Here is a 19,243-nt window from a genome sequence, read left to right as displayed (position 1 = left end):
GGAGGGGAGTGGGGTCTAGTGATTAGAGTGGGGGCACGGAGAGGGGCAAGCCAGGACTCCTGGGTTCTGTCCCTGGCTCTGACTCTTGTGTAATCCCTCAGCAGTTACCCAACCTGCCAGTGTGTGGGAGCGAGGGGTGGGGCCGGGTTGCAACACGGCCCAGAGTCCCGTGCGGCCCCCTTAGTTACTCAGCCAGGGGCAGGGTGGGAGATGGTCTGGGAGATCCGCTAAGAAAGGTGCTTCCAGTGGGTTTTTGTGTGGGTCACGCTGCCCCCTGCTGGATAGACCCCTCTAGATCAGAGCCGTGGGCCCCTCTAGCCCAGTCTCAGCCCGGGTCAGACCCTGGGAGCCCATCCTCATCTGTCGCCACGGCTATGTCTATTGGTCTCCTGGAAAGGTCCATTCCCATAGGTAGCTGTCCAGTGGCAGTGAGTTCCACAGGCCTCGGCACATGGTGCATGGGGAGAGAGGTCCTTGTGTTGGGAGCAGTGGGAGTGAACTGTGTGCAGTTGTGTCTCTGAGAACGATTGTGAATATTGCGGTGTGGGGGGGGTGATTGTGGCTGGGGGTGTGATTGTCCCTCTCTTTTGGGGGTGGGCTAGTGTGTGCCCCGGGTGTGTCGGGGCACAATCTCCATAGGGCCAGCTTGCATGATTTCCCATCACGAACCGGCTCGGTGCTGGTGCCCCCACACGTGGATGGGCAGCGACGGGCCGGGGGGGGCAGATGCGATGGATTCGGAACGAAGCACTTTGGGAAAATCAGTCAAGGGCCTGAGCAGAGCTGGGACACAGACACAGTTAGCCTGCAGCACCCAGGGAGGGGAGTAGGGTCTAGTGGTCACAGCTGGGTGGGGGCTGGGCGCCAGGACCCCTGGGTTCTCTCCCTGGCTCTGGGCGCAGAGTGGTGTCTAGAGGTTAGAACAGGGGGACTGGGATCCAGGACTCCTGGGTTCCAGAGTGGTAGCTGTTTTTTCCTGTGTCTCCCTCCCTAGAGGTCCCAGCCCAGCCCCCTAGCCGAATGTGAGCGGGGTCAGGGGGCGGGAGGGAGGTTGCCCTGCCACTTCAGAGTCATGATTTGAGCCCCTCCACCGCAGGGCTCTGACATCACGGAAACACCCCTCTCCATATCTCCAGCCCAAGTCAGAAAGTAGGAGCCTGTCCCCACATGCAGAGGAAACTAGTGGGTTTTTTTGGGGTCTCTGGCAGAGGTGTCCAGAGGGGCTGGACATCCACCAGACCGCCCCCCATGGCTGCAAGGAGAGACCCCCCCTTCACCCTCCTGGACAGCCCCCTGCTAAGAGGGGCCCAGGGCACCCAGAGAGGGTCAGGAGGTGAGATGGGGCTGCGGTGGCAGGAAGGGGGCAGAACTGGGGGCTGGTGCCGGGTCGGGGGCAGGCTACACGAGGGAAAAACGTGCGGCTTTGTTTAATATTTCCCAAGGCTGTGGCTGGATACAGGTTTTTGGAATGACTTTCGGGAAATATTTTGTTTCCAAACAGACTCCAGATACCAAACAATGGTGCTAAGATGCTCCCCCTGCGCCCCTCGCCCATTACCCCAGGATCCGAGCCTCTTCCCAACCCACAGGGTAGTTCTCCTCCCAGGCTCCTGCGAGGGCGGGAAGCGCCAGCAGCCCCATTTCCCGGACGGGAGAACTGAGGCCCAGAGAGACACTGTGATGTGCCCGACGGCACCCGGGAAGTGTGGGGCAGAACAGGGGCTGGGACCGGATTCTTTTTCCTTAGTAATTTTCTGCCCTCCCGCATCCCGGCTCTGCCCTGCTCCTGGGCCGCTGGGTGGTGCAGGGGCGGGGCCTTGGGAGAAGGGGCGGTTCTGGGGCGGGGCCTAGAGTGAAGGGGCGGTGCGAGGGCGGGGCCTTGCAGGAACGGGCGGGGCATGGGCAGGCCCTGGAGGGGTGGGACAATGCGGGAGCAGGGATGAGAGAAGGGCGGTGTGGGGGCGGGGTTTGGGGAAATGGGGGAGTGTAGGGGCGGAGTCTTGTGGGAAGGGGCGGGATAGGGTTTCAGGAGGAACGGGAAACACAAGGGGGAAGGGGCAATGCGGGGTTGGACAACTGGGGAAAGGGGCGGCACGGGGCAGAGACTTGGGGGAAGGGGCGGTGTGGGGCGGGGATTCGGGGGAAGAGGCGGCATGAGAGCAGGAGATCGGGGAGAAATTGAAGCGCCAGGGGGGGCCTCGAGGGATGGGGAGGGGCAAGGGTGCGGGCTCGGAGGAAGGGGAGGTGCGGGAGGGGGGTGGCCACATTCCGGCGCTGGTGGCCCCCCACTTTTAGGGACCGGAAATTCCGTCGCTCCTGCACGCCCCGCACCCCCAGAAACTCCCCTCCATGCACAGCCCGGCTCTCACTGCCAGGCTCCCCGAGCCGAGTGCAGAAGCTGGGGGGAGCTCACAGCAGGGCCGGGGCGGTGGCTGGACCAGTGGAGGCCGGAGGCGCCCCCCGGGGCCGGGTCCGAGAGGGGCTGCGGCACCCAGCGCCTGGGGCGGGGAGACGAGGGGGCAGCGCGGGGCGGGTCCCCTGTCGGGGGGCGGGGTTATGCAGATCAGCCGCATCCAGCGGCAGCGGCGAGAGGAGCCGAGGCAGCTCGTGCGGACAGATAAAGCAGCGGGCGCCGGGGGCGGGGATTGACCCGCTGACCCCCCAGCTCCCGGGAACAGACCCGCAGCTGCACGAGGCAGCTGGGTTTTTTCCACCAGCAGATTTTCCCCCCCCCCCCCGTCAGGGGAAGGGCACCGCGCCAGGCAGCACCGCAATACCGGGCTGATGCGTGGAGCGGACGCAGCGAGCTCCTCATCCTGCTCCCTGTTCCAAAAATCCGTGGAATAGGAAGCTCTCGCCGGAGACTAAACGGAGAAGACCAGACACTACACTTGATCTGAGCCATAGGGGCCGAGAAGTGATACCGGGAGTCTGGGACACCGCGCTGCCCTGACGTCTGTCTGTCCGTCCGTCTGTCCAGGCCTCTGTCACTCTCCACGTTCAGCCTCCTTTACTCAGGCCTTGCCTCAGGTACCAGCATCTGGAGGAGGCAGAGGTGAGGGGGTGTTAGCCGATGGCCACGGATGTTTGGTGAGGTGCCAGCTATGCCTGTTTTATACCATCCGTGACTTTAACCGCTAGGACGCACTGTCCCTTCGCAGCGGGCAGCCCGGGCTAGGCTGACAGATGCCCCAAGGTCCTAACCACCTGTGACTTTAACTGCTAGAGCTCAGAGCTCCTTCGCAGCGGGCAGTCAGGATTGACTGACAGGCGCCCCAAGAGTTTGCCCCGTGGAGGCGGCACAACTCAACGCTAGGCTCTTAGTACTCTCACCTCATGGCCAGGCTTTATAGCCAAAACGGCTGAGGTTCTTTAATTGTGTTGGCTGCTTCACAGTAAACCAGAGAAACAAGTCAGGCTTATGCACAAATGGTTACCAAAATTTATTAAACTAGATTCTAATCATGTGGTTACAAAATTGCTAGTGCCTACTTATTTAAATGTAGAGATGTTACACACACAAACAAGTTACAAAACTGAAGCTACAATCCCAAAGAAAGAAAACAAAGTATAGAGCTCTATTTCAAAATATGTGTACACTAAAGATAGGAGATTAGGTGTGGGTGCTTCTTACCCTCCTTGCATCTCTCGATTCCAGCGGTGCCAAGCCAGGATCGGTCACTCAGTTCCGTGGAAAGATGAATAAGGGACAAGGCTTAGGGACCCTCTTAGCTGCAGAAGCCTTGGGAGGCTGTCACTTATCTGACCAGCAGATAGATAGTGAAAAGCACTCAAAAATCATGGTGCTGTAGGTCCCCTACTTATACCTCTGTACTCCTTTATTCTCTTTCTCCTTTCTTATGCCAAATTGGGGCTGGTCTGTCTGGGGGACACCAGCTCTCGCAAGAGTAGTTTACACTTGCAAGGGAGAGAAACAATAAGTTTCGACTACTGGACATTCCTTTTATTAGGGTAAATATTTTCCCACCTAGGATGTTGGGGTGTGTGCATCATGCTATTTAGTAGGGGCTAAGAGCCATGTCTGTCACAGCGCCTCTGCCTGCTGTGAGCCTAATAGTTGTATATGTTCCCAGAGGCACATGGTAGAAGCACACCTGTGCTTTTCACAGCTTCAAAGGCTGTGCTGGAATTTATGTTAAGTGCCTGTTTTGGCTTCCGCAATGCTGGTCGGGGGGGGGGGCTGGCTGTCTGGCTACAGGGGGCCGGTGGAGACTGCTGGTTGAATGGGAGATGGGGCAGGTGTGGATAGGGGCGTGTGGGTGGGATGGGACGGGTGTTGTGGGTGGGATTGGGTGTTGCTGTGGTGAGTGGGGCAGTCGGTAGGGGATGGTTATCTGGATTTGGAGGGGTGGGGAAGGAGATCGGGGTGCTGTTGGGTGGGATAGAATGGGTCAGGGTAGGGGATGGGGTCGTGGGGCAAGGTGAGGATCAGGTGGTGCTGCGGGGTGGAATAGGGTGGGAGCAGTGGGTGGGAAGTGAGTTGGGGTGGGATCGTGGTGCAGAGGGGTCCTATGGCATGGGATAGGGTGGGGGATAGTGGGTGCCTTGTTGCTGAGCTGTGGATCTGGGAGATGAGGGTGGGATCAGTGGGGTGGGGGATTGGGATTGGGGTGCTGCAGGGTGGAACAGGGGCCTTGCCGTGGGGTGAGCAGGATGCCTGGGTCTATAGCAGTTGGTGTCTCCCCCTCCCCACAGGGAAAGCCCAGTGGGTCGGAACCAGAGCAGGAGCGGCACCAGCAGCTTGCCCAGGGCGTGGCCCGCCTGCGTGGGGAGCTGCAGCAGCTGGACCTGCAGATAGAGACAGCCCAGCGCGAGGTCATGGCTGACGGTAAGGGGGGAGCCGCAAGGATCTGGGAGGCGGCGTAGTCTGTGCCTCCAGCGCTCTACCCCAGGCCATCATTCTGGGGGTGGGGGCACAAAGTCCACCCCAGTTCTCTCCCAACACCCAGTGGGATCGTCCCCCTGCAGCCCAAATCCATTTCCCCCCACTTCTTCGTGCGGGGGGGGGGGGCAGGATTGTTCCCCTGCCTGCCGAACTTAGGGGCAGCATCTCCCCAAGTGGTCTCTTCCCCATCCGCAAGGTTCCCGTGGCCCCTGGTGCTGCTGATTTTCCCACTATGGTCCCTCCCCAGACAATCACCTGTGGGGTTCACACCCATCACCTCAGGACTCCTGGGTTCTGGGAGCGGGGCAGGGGAGTGGGAGAGGCTGGGAGCCAGGACTCCTGGGTTCTATCCCAGCTCTGGGAGGGGAGTGGGGCCTTGTAGTTAGTGTCTAGGGCTTGGGGTGGGGTTTCCCTGATGCTCTTTCTGCTCCCACCCCGCAGAGGTCTCCCTGGAGGTGGCCCAGGAGCGGATCCGTGACGCCCAGCGCCGCTCCCTGCTGCTCAAGGCCTATGCGGCCCGCCTGGCCAAGGAACGCCAGCAGCTGCAGGGCAGCATAGCACAGTTGTGGGGGCGGCTGGAGCAGCTGAAGGACATCAGCAGGTGTGTGGGGGGTGGTTCCGTCCTTAGCGTGGGGTCCCCGCTGCTCCTGGTCGCGTCCCCCGGAATCCTTTGCTTCTGAAGCACTAGCTGGTGGACATCTCTGCTGGGCAGTAGCTCCCAGAATCCTTTGCTCCTTGGTAGGGGGTCCCATGGCAGGTGGCATTAGGGATTGCCCATCCTGGGTAGCATCTCTCAGGATCCTTTGCTCCATGGCAGGGTCCCGCTGGGGTTGGGTGGGGGAGATGTCCTGAACTGTGCACCCCACTCCTCTCTCTCCCCCCCCCCCCCATTTTCACAGCCTCCTCTGGTCTCTGCAGAAAGGCCAAGGTGGAGCTGACGGTGGGAGGGAAGGTGCCTGACTTCGGATTTGCTGGCTTGGAGCCTGAAGTACTGGTGAGTTGGGGAGAGGATGGTGGGTAGAACCTGGGCGGGGGGAGAAGAATTTGAGAATCCTGCTCCCCTCTGCTAGTTGGGGATGGTGATCTGGGGATCCCAGTCCTGGATCTCATGGGGGGGGATCTGGAGATGCCAAGGCAGGATCTAGTGACAAGGGGTACCCCGTAATCTGAGCCCTGTGAATGCCAGCATGGGGCTCTGGTGATCTCACTGTGGGATCTGGCGATGGGGTTTGGTTGGGAAGGAGGAGGGAATCGGACTGAGCCTGGTGCCGGGCCCCGGGGAGAGTCTGTCGGGCCATTGGCAATCAGGTCTTGGGATCCTGAGGGATCTCCCTGAGCCTGGTGCCTGGATCCCAATAAGGGGAGAGGATCCAGTAGATCCTGGTGATCTGCAGCTTTCTTGAGGGCCGTCGTGTCTTCCCCACCCCTGTAACCCGTCCGCGTGTCTGTCCCTGTCTCCGCAGCGGGACGTGCGGACGGCCTGCCAGCTGCGCTTCCACTTCCTGAAGTCACTCTTCGAGCACAGCACATCTGGGGCCCGCCCGTAAGACCCTGTGAGCTCCCCTGCCCTCCCCTTCCCCCGTGCTCTGTTTCTGACCCGCCCCATGTGTGTCTCTCTCAGCAGCGGGACAAGCGAGGAGCTGCTGGACGCGTCCTACCAGCACTGGCTGAGCACGGTGGAGGTAACGGGGGGGGGGGAGGAGCAATGGGGTAGGGACCCTGGGGATGGCTCGCCTGCTGCAGGGATGCAGCCACCTCTGGGAGGGGCAGCTGGGCGCCCCTTAGCGCCGGGCTGGGGCATTGGGGCAGCCCTGACTGCCAGGGGAGAGCTCCCTGCAGCGCAGCGCCCTCTAGCCCCGCATGGGGCATCGGAGCCAGCCGTGGGGGAAGGTACAGCATCCCTGGCCCACTGTGGCTCATCTCCCACCTCTCTGCCCACGCAGGACATCGTGGGTTCCCACCCTCCCAACCATGTCCTGGCAGCCCTGGAGCACCTGGCCCTGGAGAACACCCTGCAGATGCAGGAGCTCACCAGCCGCATTGACATTCCCCGCGACGTAGAGGCCCTCAAGTGGGTACCGCTAAGGGGCTGACAGTGTGGGGGTGTGGTGCTGTACGGAGCTATCGCCCCCCAGTGGTGGTGGCTTGTACTTGGGGGTGGGGGCAGAGTCAGAGCTCGAGAGAGAGGGGTGCTGTGGGCTTTGGCCCCCTGGTGGGGGCAGAGTCGGGGCTCCGGGGCCTGCCACCCCAGTGGTGCTGCAGTGACCCATGGCACCAATGCTGGGACCTGTATCTCTGCCCTCTGGCCTGCAGGTTCCGCTATGAGAGCTCTCGCCTGGAAGACCTGGCGGGGCCGCCAGCAGCCCTGCCCTCAGTCCGGGGCCTCATACAGGTGAGTGGGGGCATGTGGGGGGGCAGGCAGGGCCATATGTGGGGGCTGGGCAGTCCCAGTGGCTAGGATATATAGCAGGGGGGAGGGGGCCACATCTGGGGCTCCTGGAGTGTGGGATATATCAGGGGGAGGGGGCTGTATCTCAGTGCTGGGGGGTCCCAGGGACAACAGGGCCCATATCTCTGGCTGGGATAGAGTGGGAGGGAAGGGGCAGAGTCCCCTGGCCCCTCCTTACCTGCTCCCTCCCCCGGCTGCAGGAAGGCTGGAGCAGGTGTGAGGAGCTGTGGGTGCAGCAGCTCCCCCTACAGGCCCGGGAGCAGCGCGGCACGGCGCAGCTGTCCTCCCTCGTGCAGGAGATGCACCGGCTGCTGGCGGACGGCTCGGAGCACGCCATCCTCGCCAGGTAGCTGCCCCAGGCCCTGGGAGACACCCCGCCCCCTGGACTCAGCCCTGCACAGTTCGTGACCACCCACCGCTGGGAGAGCGCTCCCTGCTGGCGGGATTTCCCACCCCAGGGGTACCCCGGCTCTGTCAGGGCCCCCTGGAGCACGCTCCCTGCTGGGGAGACTTCCCTGTCCTGTGGGGTCCCCCTGCGCTCTCGGGGCCCTGTGGTGAGCACCCCCTGCTGGGGAGACTCCTCCCTGCCCCCCCCACCCCCCACTGAACTGGCCTGTCCCGCCCGGCCCCCAGGGCGGTGCTGGAGCTGGAGCTGCGGGCTGTGCGGCTGGCAGGGCTGCGGGATGGTGTAGCCAGACAGCCAGCCCCCCCCCTCAGACCAGCATTGCTGGAAACACACGGGAGCCAAAACACCAGGGCACTCCAGCACAGCCTTTGAAGCTGAGAGAAGCACAGGTGTGCTGCGACAATGTGCCTCTGGGAACGTATACAACAATTGGGCTCACAGCAGGCAGAGGCGCTGTGACAGACATGGCTCTTAGCCCCTACTAAAACAGCATGATGCACACACACCAACATCCTAGGTGGGAAAATATTTACCCTGATAAAAGAAGTGTCCAGTAGTCGAAACTTATTGTTTCTCCCTTGCAAGTGTGAACTACTCTTGCGAGAGCTGGCGTCACCCCGACAGACCAGCCCCAATTTGGCATAGAAAGGAGAAAGAGAATAAAGGAGTACAGAGGTATAAGTAGGGGACCTACAGCACCATGATTTTTGAGTGCTTTTCACTATCTATCTGCTGGTCAGATAAGTGACAGCCTCCCAAGGCTTCTGCAGCTAAGAGGGTCCCTAAGCCTTGTCCCTTATTCGTCTTTCCGCGGAATTGAGTGACCGATCCTGGCTTGGCACCGCTGGAATCGAGAGATGCAAGGAGGGTAAGAAGCACCCACACCTGATCTCCTATCTTTAGTGTACACATATTTTGAAATAGAGCTCTATACTTTGTTTTCTTTCTTTGGGATTGTAGCTTCAGTTTTGTAACTTGTTTGTGTGTGTAACATCTCTACACTTAAATAAGTAGACACTAGCAATTTTGTAACCACATGATTAGAATCTAGTTTAATAAATTTTGGTAACCATTTATGCATAAGCCTGACTTGTTTCTCTGGTTTACTGTAAAGCAGCCAACACAATTAAAAGAACCTCAGCCGTTTTGGCTATAAAGCCTGGCCATTAGGTGAGAGTACTAAGAGCCTAGCGTTGAGTTGTGCCGCCTCCACGGGGCAAACTCTTGGGGCACCTGTCAGTCAATCCTGACTGCCCGCTGCGAAGGAGCTCTGAGCTCTAGCAGTTAAAGTCACGGGTGTGGAGAGGCTCTTAGTGCTGCCATTGGGGCACCTGTCAGTCAGTGTTGACTGCCCGCTGCGAAGGAGCTCTGAGCTCTAGCAGTTAAAGTCACGGGTGGTTAGGACCTTGGGGCATCCGTCAGCCTAGCCCGGGCTGCCCGCCGCGAAGGGACAGTGCGTCCTAGCGGTTAAAGTCACGGATGGTATAAACGGGCATAGCTGGCACCTCACCAAACATCCCTGGCCATCGGCTAACAGATTTGGCGTCACGAACAGGATTGTGATATAGGCTGCACTACAGTAACACAATGAAACCAGTCATGATAAACACCACAGAATTCCCTGAGCTAGAGAAAAGTTTGACCCAAGAGGGATGGGGAAATCCTCTGTGGAGCAAAGAACTGCTGGAGAAATATTGGGGAAAACCAGCAGAGATCTGGCAGCATTTCTGTAACTGGAGAACTGCCTGCAAGATGAAGAAAGGGAAAGGAAAAGGTGCTTGTATATGGCTGCTTACTAACATTTGGCAAGCTGCCTGTAAAGATTATCATAGTCTGGCAATAGAATTTAATAGGCTACAACAGGAAAGGGACACACTGCGCAAGGAATGCCAGAATTTAGATACCAGAGTAAGAACACTGAATAGGGATATGGAACATCTTCAGAAAAGATTACTTCCCTTAATTGAGAAAGAAGGGATAGAACGAAGGGAAAAGCTGGAGACTAAAACACGCAGAATCAACCGGGCTAAAGTTGAGGCTGCTCTCTGGCTAGACCCTGAGGAATGGGATGGAGATATTTGGGATTCAGCAGATGAGTCCCCCTCCTCTGAGGAGGAAGGTCCCTCTGTAAAATTAAGACCAGCTATCACACAGCACAAATCAGAAGAACATGAGGGAAATTTGAGTGGGGCAGAGCAGGATGAAGAAGGGGATGACAATGATCCATCCACCTCTTCAAAAACAAAGAGGGGAGGTAAAAAGGGAAAAGGGAATAAAGCTCCAACACACTTTACCAAAATTACCACCCGCCAATATACTCCCATGGAGTTAAAAACAATCCAGGGAGATTTTGCTAAAAAGCCTGAGGAAGGTATAATAGAGTGGCTGGTCCGCCTCTGGGACACTGGGGGTGGATATATACGCCTGACAGCCCAAGAAACTGAGCGCCTTAACTTAGGTGCAGGAATATTCCTGGAACATTCAGAGGGGAACACCCCTAAAACACTTTGGTCTCTGGCTTGTCGATGGGCAAGAGGAATTTACCCAGCAGACCGAGATGAACCCACAGTAATGCACTGGACCAACATAGATGAGGTAAAAGCAGCTCTATTAACTGTGGCTGTCATTAGCATGCTTGGCCAAAACCCTCAAGAGTTAAACTATGAAAGTCCATGGGAGGGTCAGGTAAATGTAGATGATCTCAGACCCCTGCTTAAGGGAGCTCTGAGTAACCATAGGGCTATGGCACTGTCCCTTAGAACAGAAGCTGCAGCACATAACAGTACCTTTCGGGCACTGCTAAACCTTCTGGTGTCATACTTTAGAGAATTCGGAGACATCAGAGCACTGACAGGCAAAGCTAAGATGCGTTCCCTTCAGGGAAACAAGGGGGCACCATCTAAAGGACATAAAAACAAGCGAGAGCCAACCCAGGAGGAAAAGGAGCTTAGAGCCAAGTTGTGGAGACAATGTCTGGCTTTAGGTTATCCCAGAGAGGTGATAAATGGACTGCCCACAGAGCGGCTAAAATTATTCACCACCTTCAAAAGAGCTGACTGGGAGACAACTAATGCTAGTCCCAGTGCACCTCTGCAGCTCTCTCCTCCTCCCCCTCCTACAGACACTCTGTATACTCCATTGCTCCAGCAACTGCAAGAGTTACCAGAGCAGGGAAACTAGCTTGCAGGGGTCAATCTCCTCTCCTAATAAACCAGCTTAAATCCAAAGAGCAGAAAACAGCAGCAAAAGACCCCCGGATACATGTAACTGTAAATGACAAACACATTATTCCTTTCTTAATGGACACAGGGGCTCAAATGTCCATGATTAAGCGAGAAAGTTTTCAGGGCTTGCCACTTACTGGCCGAAAGCAGGTACTTGTTACAGGAGTAAATGGCAGTACCATAACTTACCCATTAGTTAAGATAAAACTGGATATCCCATTGCAACCCCAGCATCAGCCCCGAAAATATGAGGTGATTTTGGGCAATGCCAACATACTGGGCATGGACGTTTTAAGAGGAAAGAAGGGAAGGATTAATGGGGAAAGATGGGCTTTTGGAGTCAGTTCTGTTCCTCATGCCACCCACCTGGAAGAGGAAAGCCCTCCCCACTATTCTGTAAACTTACTTAGCAGCGCGCCTGCTCTCCCGCCCTCAACAGTAACAAACATAAAGCAGTATAATGTCCCAGCTGAGGCCATAAGCCCTGTTACTGACCTGATCAAAGATTTGGAACAGCGAGGAATTTTAATTCGTACCCACTCTCGCTTTAATTCTCCTGTGTGGCCCATCAAGAAGCCAAATGGCAAATGGAGACTCACTATAGACTATAGGAAGCTAAACAGTAACACTGGACCATTAACTGCAGCAGTCCCTAGCATAACAGATATTGTAAACACCATACAAACCTGGGATAAACCTTGGCTAGCAGTATTAGATGTAAAGGACATGTTCTTCATGGTCCCTTTGCAACCAGCTGACCAAGAAAGATTTGCTTTTACTTGGAGAGGTGTACAATACACTTTTACCCGAATGCCACAAGGGTTTAAACACTCACCCACTATTTGCCATGGGGCACTGGCAAAGGTCCTAGATGACCTTATACTGCCAGCCAATGTACAAACTGTGCAATACATTGATGACATCTTAATAGGTGGGAAAACCTCAGAAGAGGTACAGGAGGCTATGAATCAAATCAAAGGAGCACTAGAAGCCCTTAATTTAGAGTTACCAGCTGAGAAATGCCAAGGTCCCTCCCAAGAGATAAAATTCTTAGGTACTGTATGGATGGGAGGTAGGAGGTCTGTGCCTAATGACACTGTGCAAGAGCTAAATCAGGCACCCTCCCCTGAAAATAAAGATCAATTGAGACAGATTTTGGGAACCCTGGGGTTTTGGAGAAAACATGTACCTGGCTTTGCCATTATAGCCAGACCATTGTACAATTTGTTAAAGAAAAGTGCTGCCTGGGAATGGGCTCCTGCCCATGAGGAAGCCCTCAGGCAACTGATAGGGGAGATACACACCTATCAGGCTCTGGGTCCCATACATCCTGAAGCCCCATTCCATTTGTACCTAACTGTGGGAGCCACTGGAATGTCTTATGCTCTCTGGCAAGAAAGTGACACTGCTCCCAGACGACCAATTCAGTTTGGTTCCAAGTCATGGCAAGGGTCACAGGCTAACTACACGCCTTATGAGAAGGTGCTCCTGGCAGCTTACACAGCCTTGAGAGAAACTGAGGAATTAACTCAGGATAAGGACATCACAATTCACACTCCTCTTCCAATCATTAAACCTATATTGGAAGGGAAAGAGTTACCACCTGGTGTAGCACAAAAAATGACTATCCAAAGATGGGCACTTTACATACACCACAGGGTAGGTAGTGCAGACACTGCACAAAACCCCACTATGATTCAGGAATCCCTATGGAAAGTAGGAATGCCTGATGAATACCGCCTACCTCCACAGCAGTCTCCTATTAAGGATGCTGCCCCATTTGATCCTTCTAAGCCTGAGAGAGTATGGTTCACTGATGGCAGTGCCAGGCTGGTTAAAGGAAAATGGAAGGGAAAAGCTGCAGCAGTGCCTGCAGACACCTCTGCAGCACCCCTAACTGCTGAAATTGATGGGTCAGCACAACTTGCAGAATTGGCTGCAATTAAACTGGCTTGTGAAGCAGGAGCCACCGCAGTATATACGGATTCCTATGTGGTATGGGCAGGTGCCACTCAGTGGATCACTAACTGGAAAAATAACCACTGGGAAATAGGAGGTAAACCAGTATGGGGACTGGAATACTGGAAGTGGTTATATCAGCATGCCCTGCAACAACCCCTGTCTATAGGACATGTCTCAGCTCATCAGAGGAATAATACCCCAGCTGCACAGTTAAACAATTTAGCAGATGCAGCTGCCCAGCTCTTTACCACACAAGTAGAATGGGAACGCTTATATTCATGGTTACATGATAATTTAGGACACACAGGAAGTGATGAGTTAGTGCGGCAAGCACATATCAGGGGGTGGCCTATCACCCACAGACAGGCTAGAGACCTGGTGCAAGCCTGCGCTATTTGTGCTGAGACTAGAAAACATATAGCAGAAGGACAAAGGTTTGCCAGGCTAAGAGATGGAAAAACACTATGGGCAACCTGGCAGGTCGACTATGTCGGACCACTGCCCACTACAAGGCAGAGGTGGAAATACATCTTGACTGGGGTAGAAATTGTTTCAGGGATTGGTTTTGCATATCCAACCCGATTGGCAACAGGGTTGTCCACAATTATGGGACTAAACCGCTTAACAGCAATTGTCCCAATGCCTCAAGAAATCCAATCAGATAATGGTTCGCATTTTAAGAATAAACTTGTAAGGGAATGGACCCTTAACCATGGAGTCCAATGGACCTTCCACCTCCCATATCGACCTCAATCTAATGGCATGGTCGAGCGCTGGAATGGGTTGCTAAAGAATCACTTGAAGCCTACTGATGGCACATGGGGAGACAGACTGGACGAAATGGTTCAGAGATTAAACAACAGACAGACTCCTACAGGAAGTCCAATCAGCAGGGGATTCTTCCCTACAGGGAAAGCTATCTCCCCTGCCAGAACACCACTGCACAGTTCCAAGTATGCTCCCGGAGACACTGTGGTGATTAAACACCCAGCCCTGGGAACCTTTACCTGCGTTTTGCACGCCTATAAAGAGAAAGGTGTATGGAGTGCCTTAAATGCTGATAAAAGGCTAATAACCATTACAGAGGCTTGGATCGCATCCAAGACCGGCTGACCATGTGATTTATTGCAGGAATGGTCCCATGGTTCCGAGCAACCTGCCAGCTAACCTGTCAGCAAAATGGACCATGCAGCAGACCTGTTTGATCACTAGAGACTACTATGGACTGTTGATATATTTGCCATTACTTATAATAGCAGGTGTAATTTTTGCTTTTGGTTTTAAAATAAGTTTTTTAGCTAGACCACGACCCACCAGAGATATGTTCCTGCAAGCCCTCATGATCCTTCTGTTGGCTCCAGTCACCTTGGCAATACCAGAACATCCTCTTCGGGGAGCAATCCAAACCATCGCCTCAGCTGCTGGTGCTACAAATTGCTGGATGTGCACCTTGCTAGATTCAACCAATGGACTGGGAATTGAATTTGTACCACTCAGCCAAATGATTGGTGGAACAAAAGCGACATCTTTTAGTGGGGACCGGCATGGTACACCAACAACCCTCGCACTGACTCGGGGGAGGTGGGACAATGGCATCGCACTGTTTGGGGACGGCCTGTGAAATATGTAACGGGATCATCTAAAGAAGTTTATGTAAATCATTCAGGGCAAATAGAGCAAGATGTGGTTGCTATTAAAGGTGCAGTTAAAATTTTACATGCAGTGGCTGAGAATGGACAAACCTCATGGATGCAATGGTTAGCTCAACACTTGGGATTTTCCCTCTCCCTGTTTTTACATTCGGTTGTAAATACTGTTTTAACCATTTTAATTATTGTAATTGTTTTTTGTGTAACTTTATGTATTATGAAGCGTTTGATTCAAACTGCTCTTTCCTCCACACAAATCAGATACCTAGAGCTAAAAAGGGATCCTAACCAATTCCGCGAACCCTCATCCTCTAATTTGGTTGTTGGGTATTTCTAGATTTCCCCAAGGAGGGCAAGAGGTGCTGGCATCACCGCCACCTTGCAATCTGGGATGTAGTGTGGTGCATCAGGGGGTGGAATGTAGCCAGACAGCCAGCCCCCCCCCTCAGACCAGCATTGCTGGAAACACACGGGAGCCAAAACACCAGGGCACTCCAGCACAGCCTTTGAAGCTGAGAGAAGCACAGGTGTGCTGCGACAATGTGCCTCTGGGAACGTATACAACAATTGGGCTCACAGCAGGCAGAGGCGCTGTGACAGACATGGCTCTTAGCCCCTACTAAAACAGCATGATGCACACACACCAACATCCTAGGTGGGAAAATATTTACCCTGATAAAAGAAGTGTCCAGTAGTCGAAACTTATTGTTTCTCCCTTGCAAGTGTGAACTACTCTTGCGAGAGCTGGCGTCACCCCGACAGACCAGCCCCAATTTGGCATAGAAAGGAGAAAGAGAATAAAGGAGTACAGAGGTATAAGTAGGGGACCTACAGCACCATGATTTTTGAGTGCTTTTCACTATCTATCTGCTGGTCAGATAAGTGACAGCCTCCCAAGGCTTCTGCAGCTAAGAGGGTCCCTAAGCCTTGTCCCTTATTCGTCTTTCCGCGGAATTGAGTGACCGATCCTGGCTTGGCACCGCTGGAATCGAGAGATGCAAGGAGGGTAAGAAGCACCCACACCTGATCTCCTATCTTTAGTGTACACATATTTTGAAATAGAGCTCTATACTTTGTTTTCTTTCTTTGGGATTGTAGCTTCAGTTTTGTAACTTGTTTGTGTGTGTAACATCTCTACACTTAAATAAGTAGACACTAGCAATTTTGTAACCACATGATTAGAATCTAGTTTAATAAATTTTGGTAACCATTTATGCATAAGCCTGACTTGTTTCTCTGGTTTACTGTAAAGCAGCCAACACAATTAAAAGAACCTCAGCCGTTTTGGCTATAAAGCCTGGCCATTAGGTGAGAGTACTAAGAGCCTAGCGTTGAGTTGTGCCGCCTCCACGGGGCAAACTCTTGGGGCACCTGTCAGTCAATCCTGACTGCCCGCTGCGAAGGAGCTCTGAGCTCTAGCAGTTAAAGTCACGGGTGTGGAGAGGCTCTTAGTGCTGCCATTGGGGCACCTGTCAGTCAGTGTTGACTGCCCGCTGCGAAGGAGCTCTGAGCTCTAGCAGTTAAAGTCACGGGTGGTTAGGACCTTGGGGCATCCGTCAGCCTAGCCCGGGCTGCCCGCCGCGAAGGGACAGTGCGTCCTAGCGGTTAAAGTCACGGATGGTATAAACGGGCATAGCTGGCACCTCACCAAACATCCCTGGCCATCGGCTAACAGATTGGCTGCGTCGAGGCTGCCAGGAACTGGAGCAGGAGGCAAGTGCCCGCCATGCCGAGCTGCAGGCCTTGCAGAGCAAGCGTCAGCGCATCCTGGACTTCCGCCACCTGGTGGTGAGTGCGGGAAGCGCGGGGGGGAATCTGGGGGCCAGAGCAGGGCAACCTCTGCACGTGGGACCTGCCTGGGGGGTGGGGAGGCAGTAGGGCACACAGGAGGATGAGGTGGGGTTGGCTGGGAGGGTGCCCGTGGGTGGGGGGTTCCTGGAGGGGGATCCACAGGGTACCTGGCTGGCCTGGGGGGAAGGAAGTAGAGGGGGTGCATGCTAGGGGGAGTATATGGGTTTGGGGATGATGGGGGGAGGGGCAGGGAAAGGAAGGAGTGGACAAGTTGGGGGTCGGGGGGGTTCCTTCTGTTGGGGACACTGGGGCATGGCCACTAGGTAACTCGAGGGGATGGAAGACCACGAGTGTCGATGAAGCCCCCTCGCACTAGGCCCAGGTGTCCTTGGCCTCCCCTCCCGCCTGGAGGCACTCGCAGCAGCTCTGCGTACTAGGCCCAAGTGTCCTTGGCCCCCCCCGCCTGGAGACACACACAGCAGTTATGCTGAGAATCTGCAACAATATGCTGCAGAGTCAGACTGCCTGAAACTAAACAAGGCCAAACAGGGCAGATATGGAAGAACAATGCTGAATAAAGCAGCTTTATGTATAGTTTAACAAATGATACAGAGAACCAGGGAACTAGCTGGGAACTGGATTGGCTGGCTATATGGATACTTGGGGCAGCTTGCTATTGGATAAGTATGCTGGAAAAAAGGATGTATAAAAGCCTGTGTAACTTCCTGCTCTGTGTACAGGATTTGAGATTCAAATCTCCCTGTACCTATTTGAAGCTTCAAATAAACTTTTCTGCTTCTCCACCCCGTTGTGATTATTGGGTGTAGCACACCGGGTAACGAACCAACTCAAGCTGTTGTTCAGCCTCTCGGCACTGGATGCCGGCAACACTTCTGTGGGAAAGGGAGGGATTGCGGGGTTGAATCTGGGGTGCCTTACTGGCCCGGGGGGAGCAGTGACACTGTCTTGAAGCATCCCCAGGACTGACACTTTCTCCCCCCCAGCGCGAAAAGCAGCAGCACGTCCGGGCGCTGATCAAAGGCACCTCCTACATCAAATCCCAGCTCCGCAAGGACCAGGCCGAGGTGAGACACCCTCCCATGCCAAGGGGCGGGATCAAGGGGCACTGACAGAGGGTGGGGGAGTCCAGGGCTGGGATACCAGGAGGCTGTGGGTCGGGACTGAGCGGCACCGGCAGGGCTGCGGGAGTGGGGCCCAGGGCTGGGAGGGCGGGGCACCAGCATGGTCTCCCCAACCCCCCACTCTCTCTCTCAGGTCCAGGCCTTCGTGCAGAGGAAGCTGCTGGGCCCGGAACAGGACGTGACCCTGGAGTCGCAGCGGCTGCACGGGGGGGTGGAGCGCGAGGTCCGGCAGCTGGGGGCCATCGCCCTCCCCTGCCTGCTGGACCGCAGCCTCCCGGGGTGAGTCTCCCCCCACCCTCCTGCTCTGTCTGATTGCTCTCCCCCACAGCGAGCAGGGTCCTGGGGCCAACTGTCCCCTTTTGGGCTGCCCCAGGGGCTGGGTCCCCATATGGGGGGGCACCCCTTGGCCTTAGGGGGGTGTTCCTGTGCCCCCCCTCCTGCACTACTGGACTTGGGGTATGCAGGATTCCTGGGGCCCCCAGGGAGGGGGTGGGGCAGGAGCACCCCCCTAGTTTATTCTGCATTAAACCTCCCCAGAGCCCCCTGGGGGGTGATCTTGGGGGAGAGGGGGCAGGCCCTGTCTCCCCTCACCCCCTGTGTCTATCTGTCTCTGCCCCAGGCCCCGGAGCACCTCCTGCCCCACATGGCTGAGCTGAAGAAGGAGCTGCTGGCCCTGCGTGCCCAGCTGGGTTACAAGAGCCAGGTGCTAGCCAGCCTGCAGCAGCGCCAGGGGACCGACGTGCAAGGTGAGCTCTCCCCAGGGGGACAGGGGGACGACCCCCAGCCTGCGGCTCCTTCCCAGGGTCTGCGAGGGGCACCCTCCTGGCACACGAGCCGGCCTGAAGGGTGGCAGGACCATGGGATCCGCCCAGCACAGCTCAGCACCGCCCCCAAGCCATAACTCCTCCCGGCCTCACCAGTGTCTCTTTCCCCCAGTCCTGCTGCAGGCCCTGCGGGACCACGACCGGGAGCAGGCCGGAGCCCTGGGGCCGCGGATCCAGCTGGTGACCGAGCAGTGCGAGCGCCGCATCGAGCGCTGGCCCGAGGTGCAGGCCACGATCGACGCCTGGTGAGGAGCCCCCGCCCACCTGGTTTATGGGACGCCTTGTTCTCCAGAGGGGGGAGGCCCTGCCCATCCTGTGCTGGGACGGGGTCCAGGGTTGGTTCTCCCCTGCCTGGGGTGGGGTGGGGGCTGTGAGGAAGAAGGGGGCTTGCCCAAGTGGAGGGGGGGCACAGGAGGGACTGATTTGGGGGGGCTGGGGTAGGAAGGAAGGGGGTGGTCTGGTGCCTCTGGAGAATGGGCGTACCTAGGGAGCGGCCGGTGGGGCATATGCCATAAGGGATGATTTGTGGGGGGAGATTGTGCACGCGGGTTGAGTGTGGACGTGGTGGTGTCTGTGCTCGGGGGGGGGGGACTGGGGCGGGGGGCTGGAAGGAGCCATCTCACCCGCTCCCCACTCTCTCCCCGTCCCTGTGTTCAGGTGGGAGCAGCCGGGGCAGTTCTCCCTGCCGGCGGAGCACCGCCAGGGCCTCACCTTGCGGCAGTGGCTGGAGCGCTGGACCCTGGCCCTCAAGACCCTCCAGCAGCACAGCTGGGCCTGATGGCCCTGTCCTGCCTGGGAGGGGCTCGGGGAGCCCCGCCCCCAAAGGGGTGCAGTTGTAGGTAGCCACACCCATGTTAGGGAAGGAGTGTGGGTGGGACGTGCCTATCTGG

General features: G+C 56.0%; 1 protein-coding gene and 1 pseudogene across 1 annotated transcript; one reads left to right on the top strand and one right to left on the bottom strand.

Annotated features, from left to right (window-relative positions):
- The first annotated feature begins 2,556 nt into the window (after positions 1–2,556).
- Positions 2,557–19,243, top strand: LOC141977518 (HAUS augmin-like complex subunit 5). The gene is made up of 17 exons (XM_074939037.1): positions 2,557–2,607; positions 2,981–3,055; positions 4,717–4,849; positions 5,348–5,507; positions 5,825–5,900; positions 6,370–6,449; positions 6,528–6,588; positions 6,850–6,977; positions 7,220–7,298; positions 7,556–7,701; positions 7,989–8,042; positions 16,276–16,384; positions 17,392–17,472; positions 17,663–17,808; positions 18,028–18,275; positions 18,466–18,598; positions 19,011–19,243. The coding sequence occupies exons 1-17, from the start codon at positions 2,557–2,559 to the stop codon at positions 19,129–19,131; spliced, it is 1,881 nt and encodes a 626-aa protein (XP_074795138.1). The 3' UTR covers positions 19,132–19,243.
- On the bottom strand, positions 2,744–2,922 carry LOC141977617 (U2 spliceosomal RNA; annotated as a pseudogene).

The sequence above is a fragment of the Natator depressus genome, chromosome 24 (genome assembly GCF_965152275.1).
Source record: "Natator depressus isolate rNatDep1 chromosome 24, rNatDep2.hap1, whole genome shotgun sequence".
Lineage (NCBI taxonomy): Eukaryota > Metazoa > Chordata > Testudines > Cheloniidae > Natator > Natator depressus.
This window is presented reverse-complemented; position numbering and strand designations above follow the sequence as displayed.

Coding starts and splice junctions, on each gene's coding strand:
- LOC141977518 (XM_074939037.1), top strand. CDS start 2,557: ATGCAGATCAGCCGCATCCAGCGGCAGCGGCGAGAGGAGCCGAGGCAG. Junction 6,589..6,849: donor ACTGGCTGAGCACGGTGGAG/GTAACGGGGGGG, acceptor CTGCCCACGCAG/GACATCGTGGGTTCCCACCC. Junction 17,473..17,662: donor TCCGCAAGGACCAGGCCGAG/GTGAGACACCCT, acceptor TCTCTCTCTCAG/GTCCAGGCCTTCGTGCAGAG.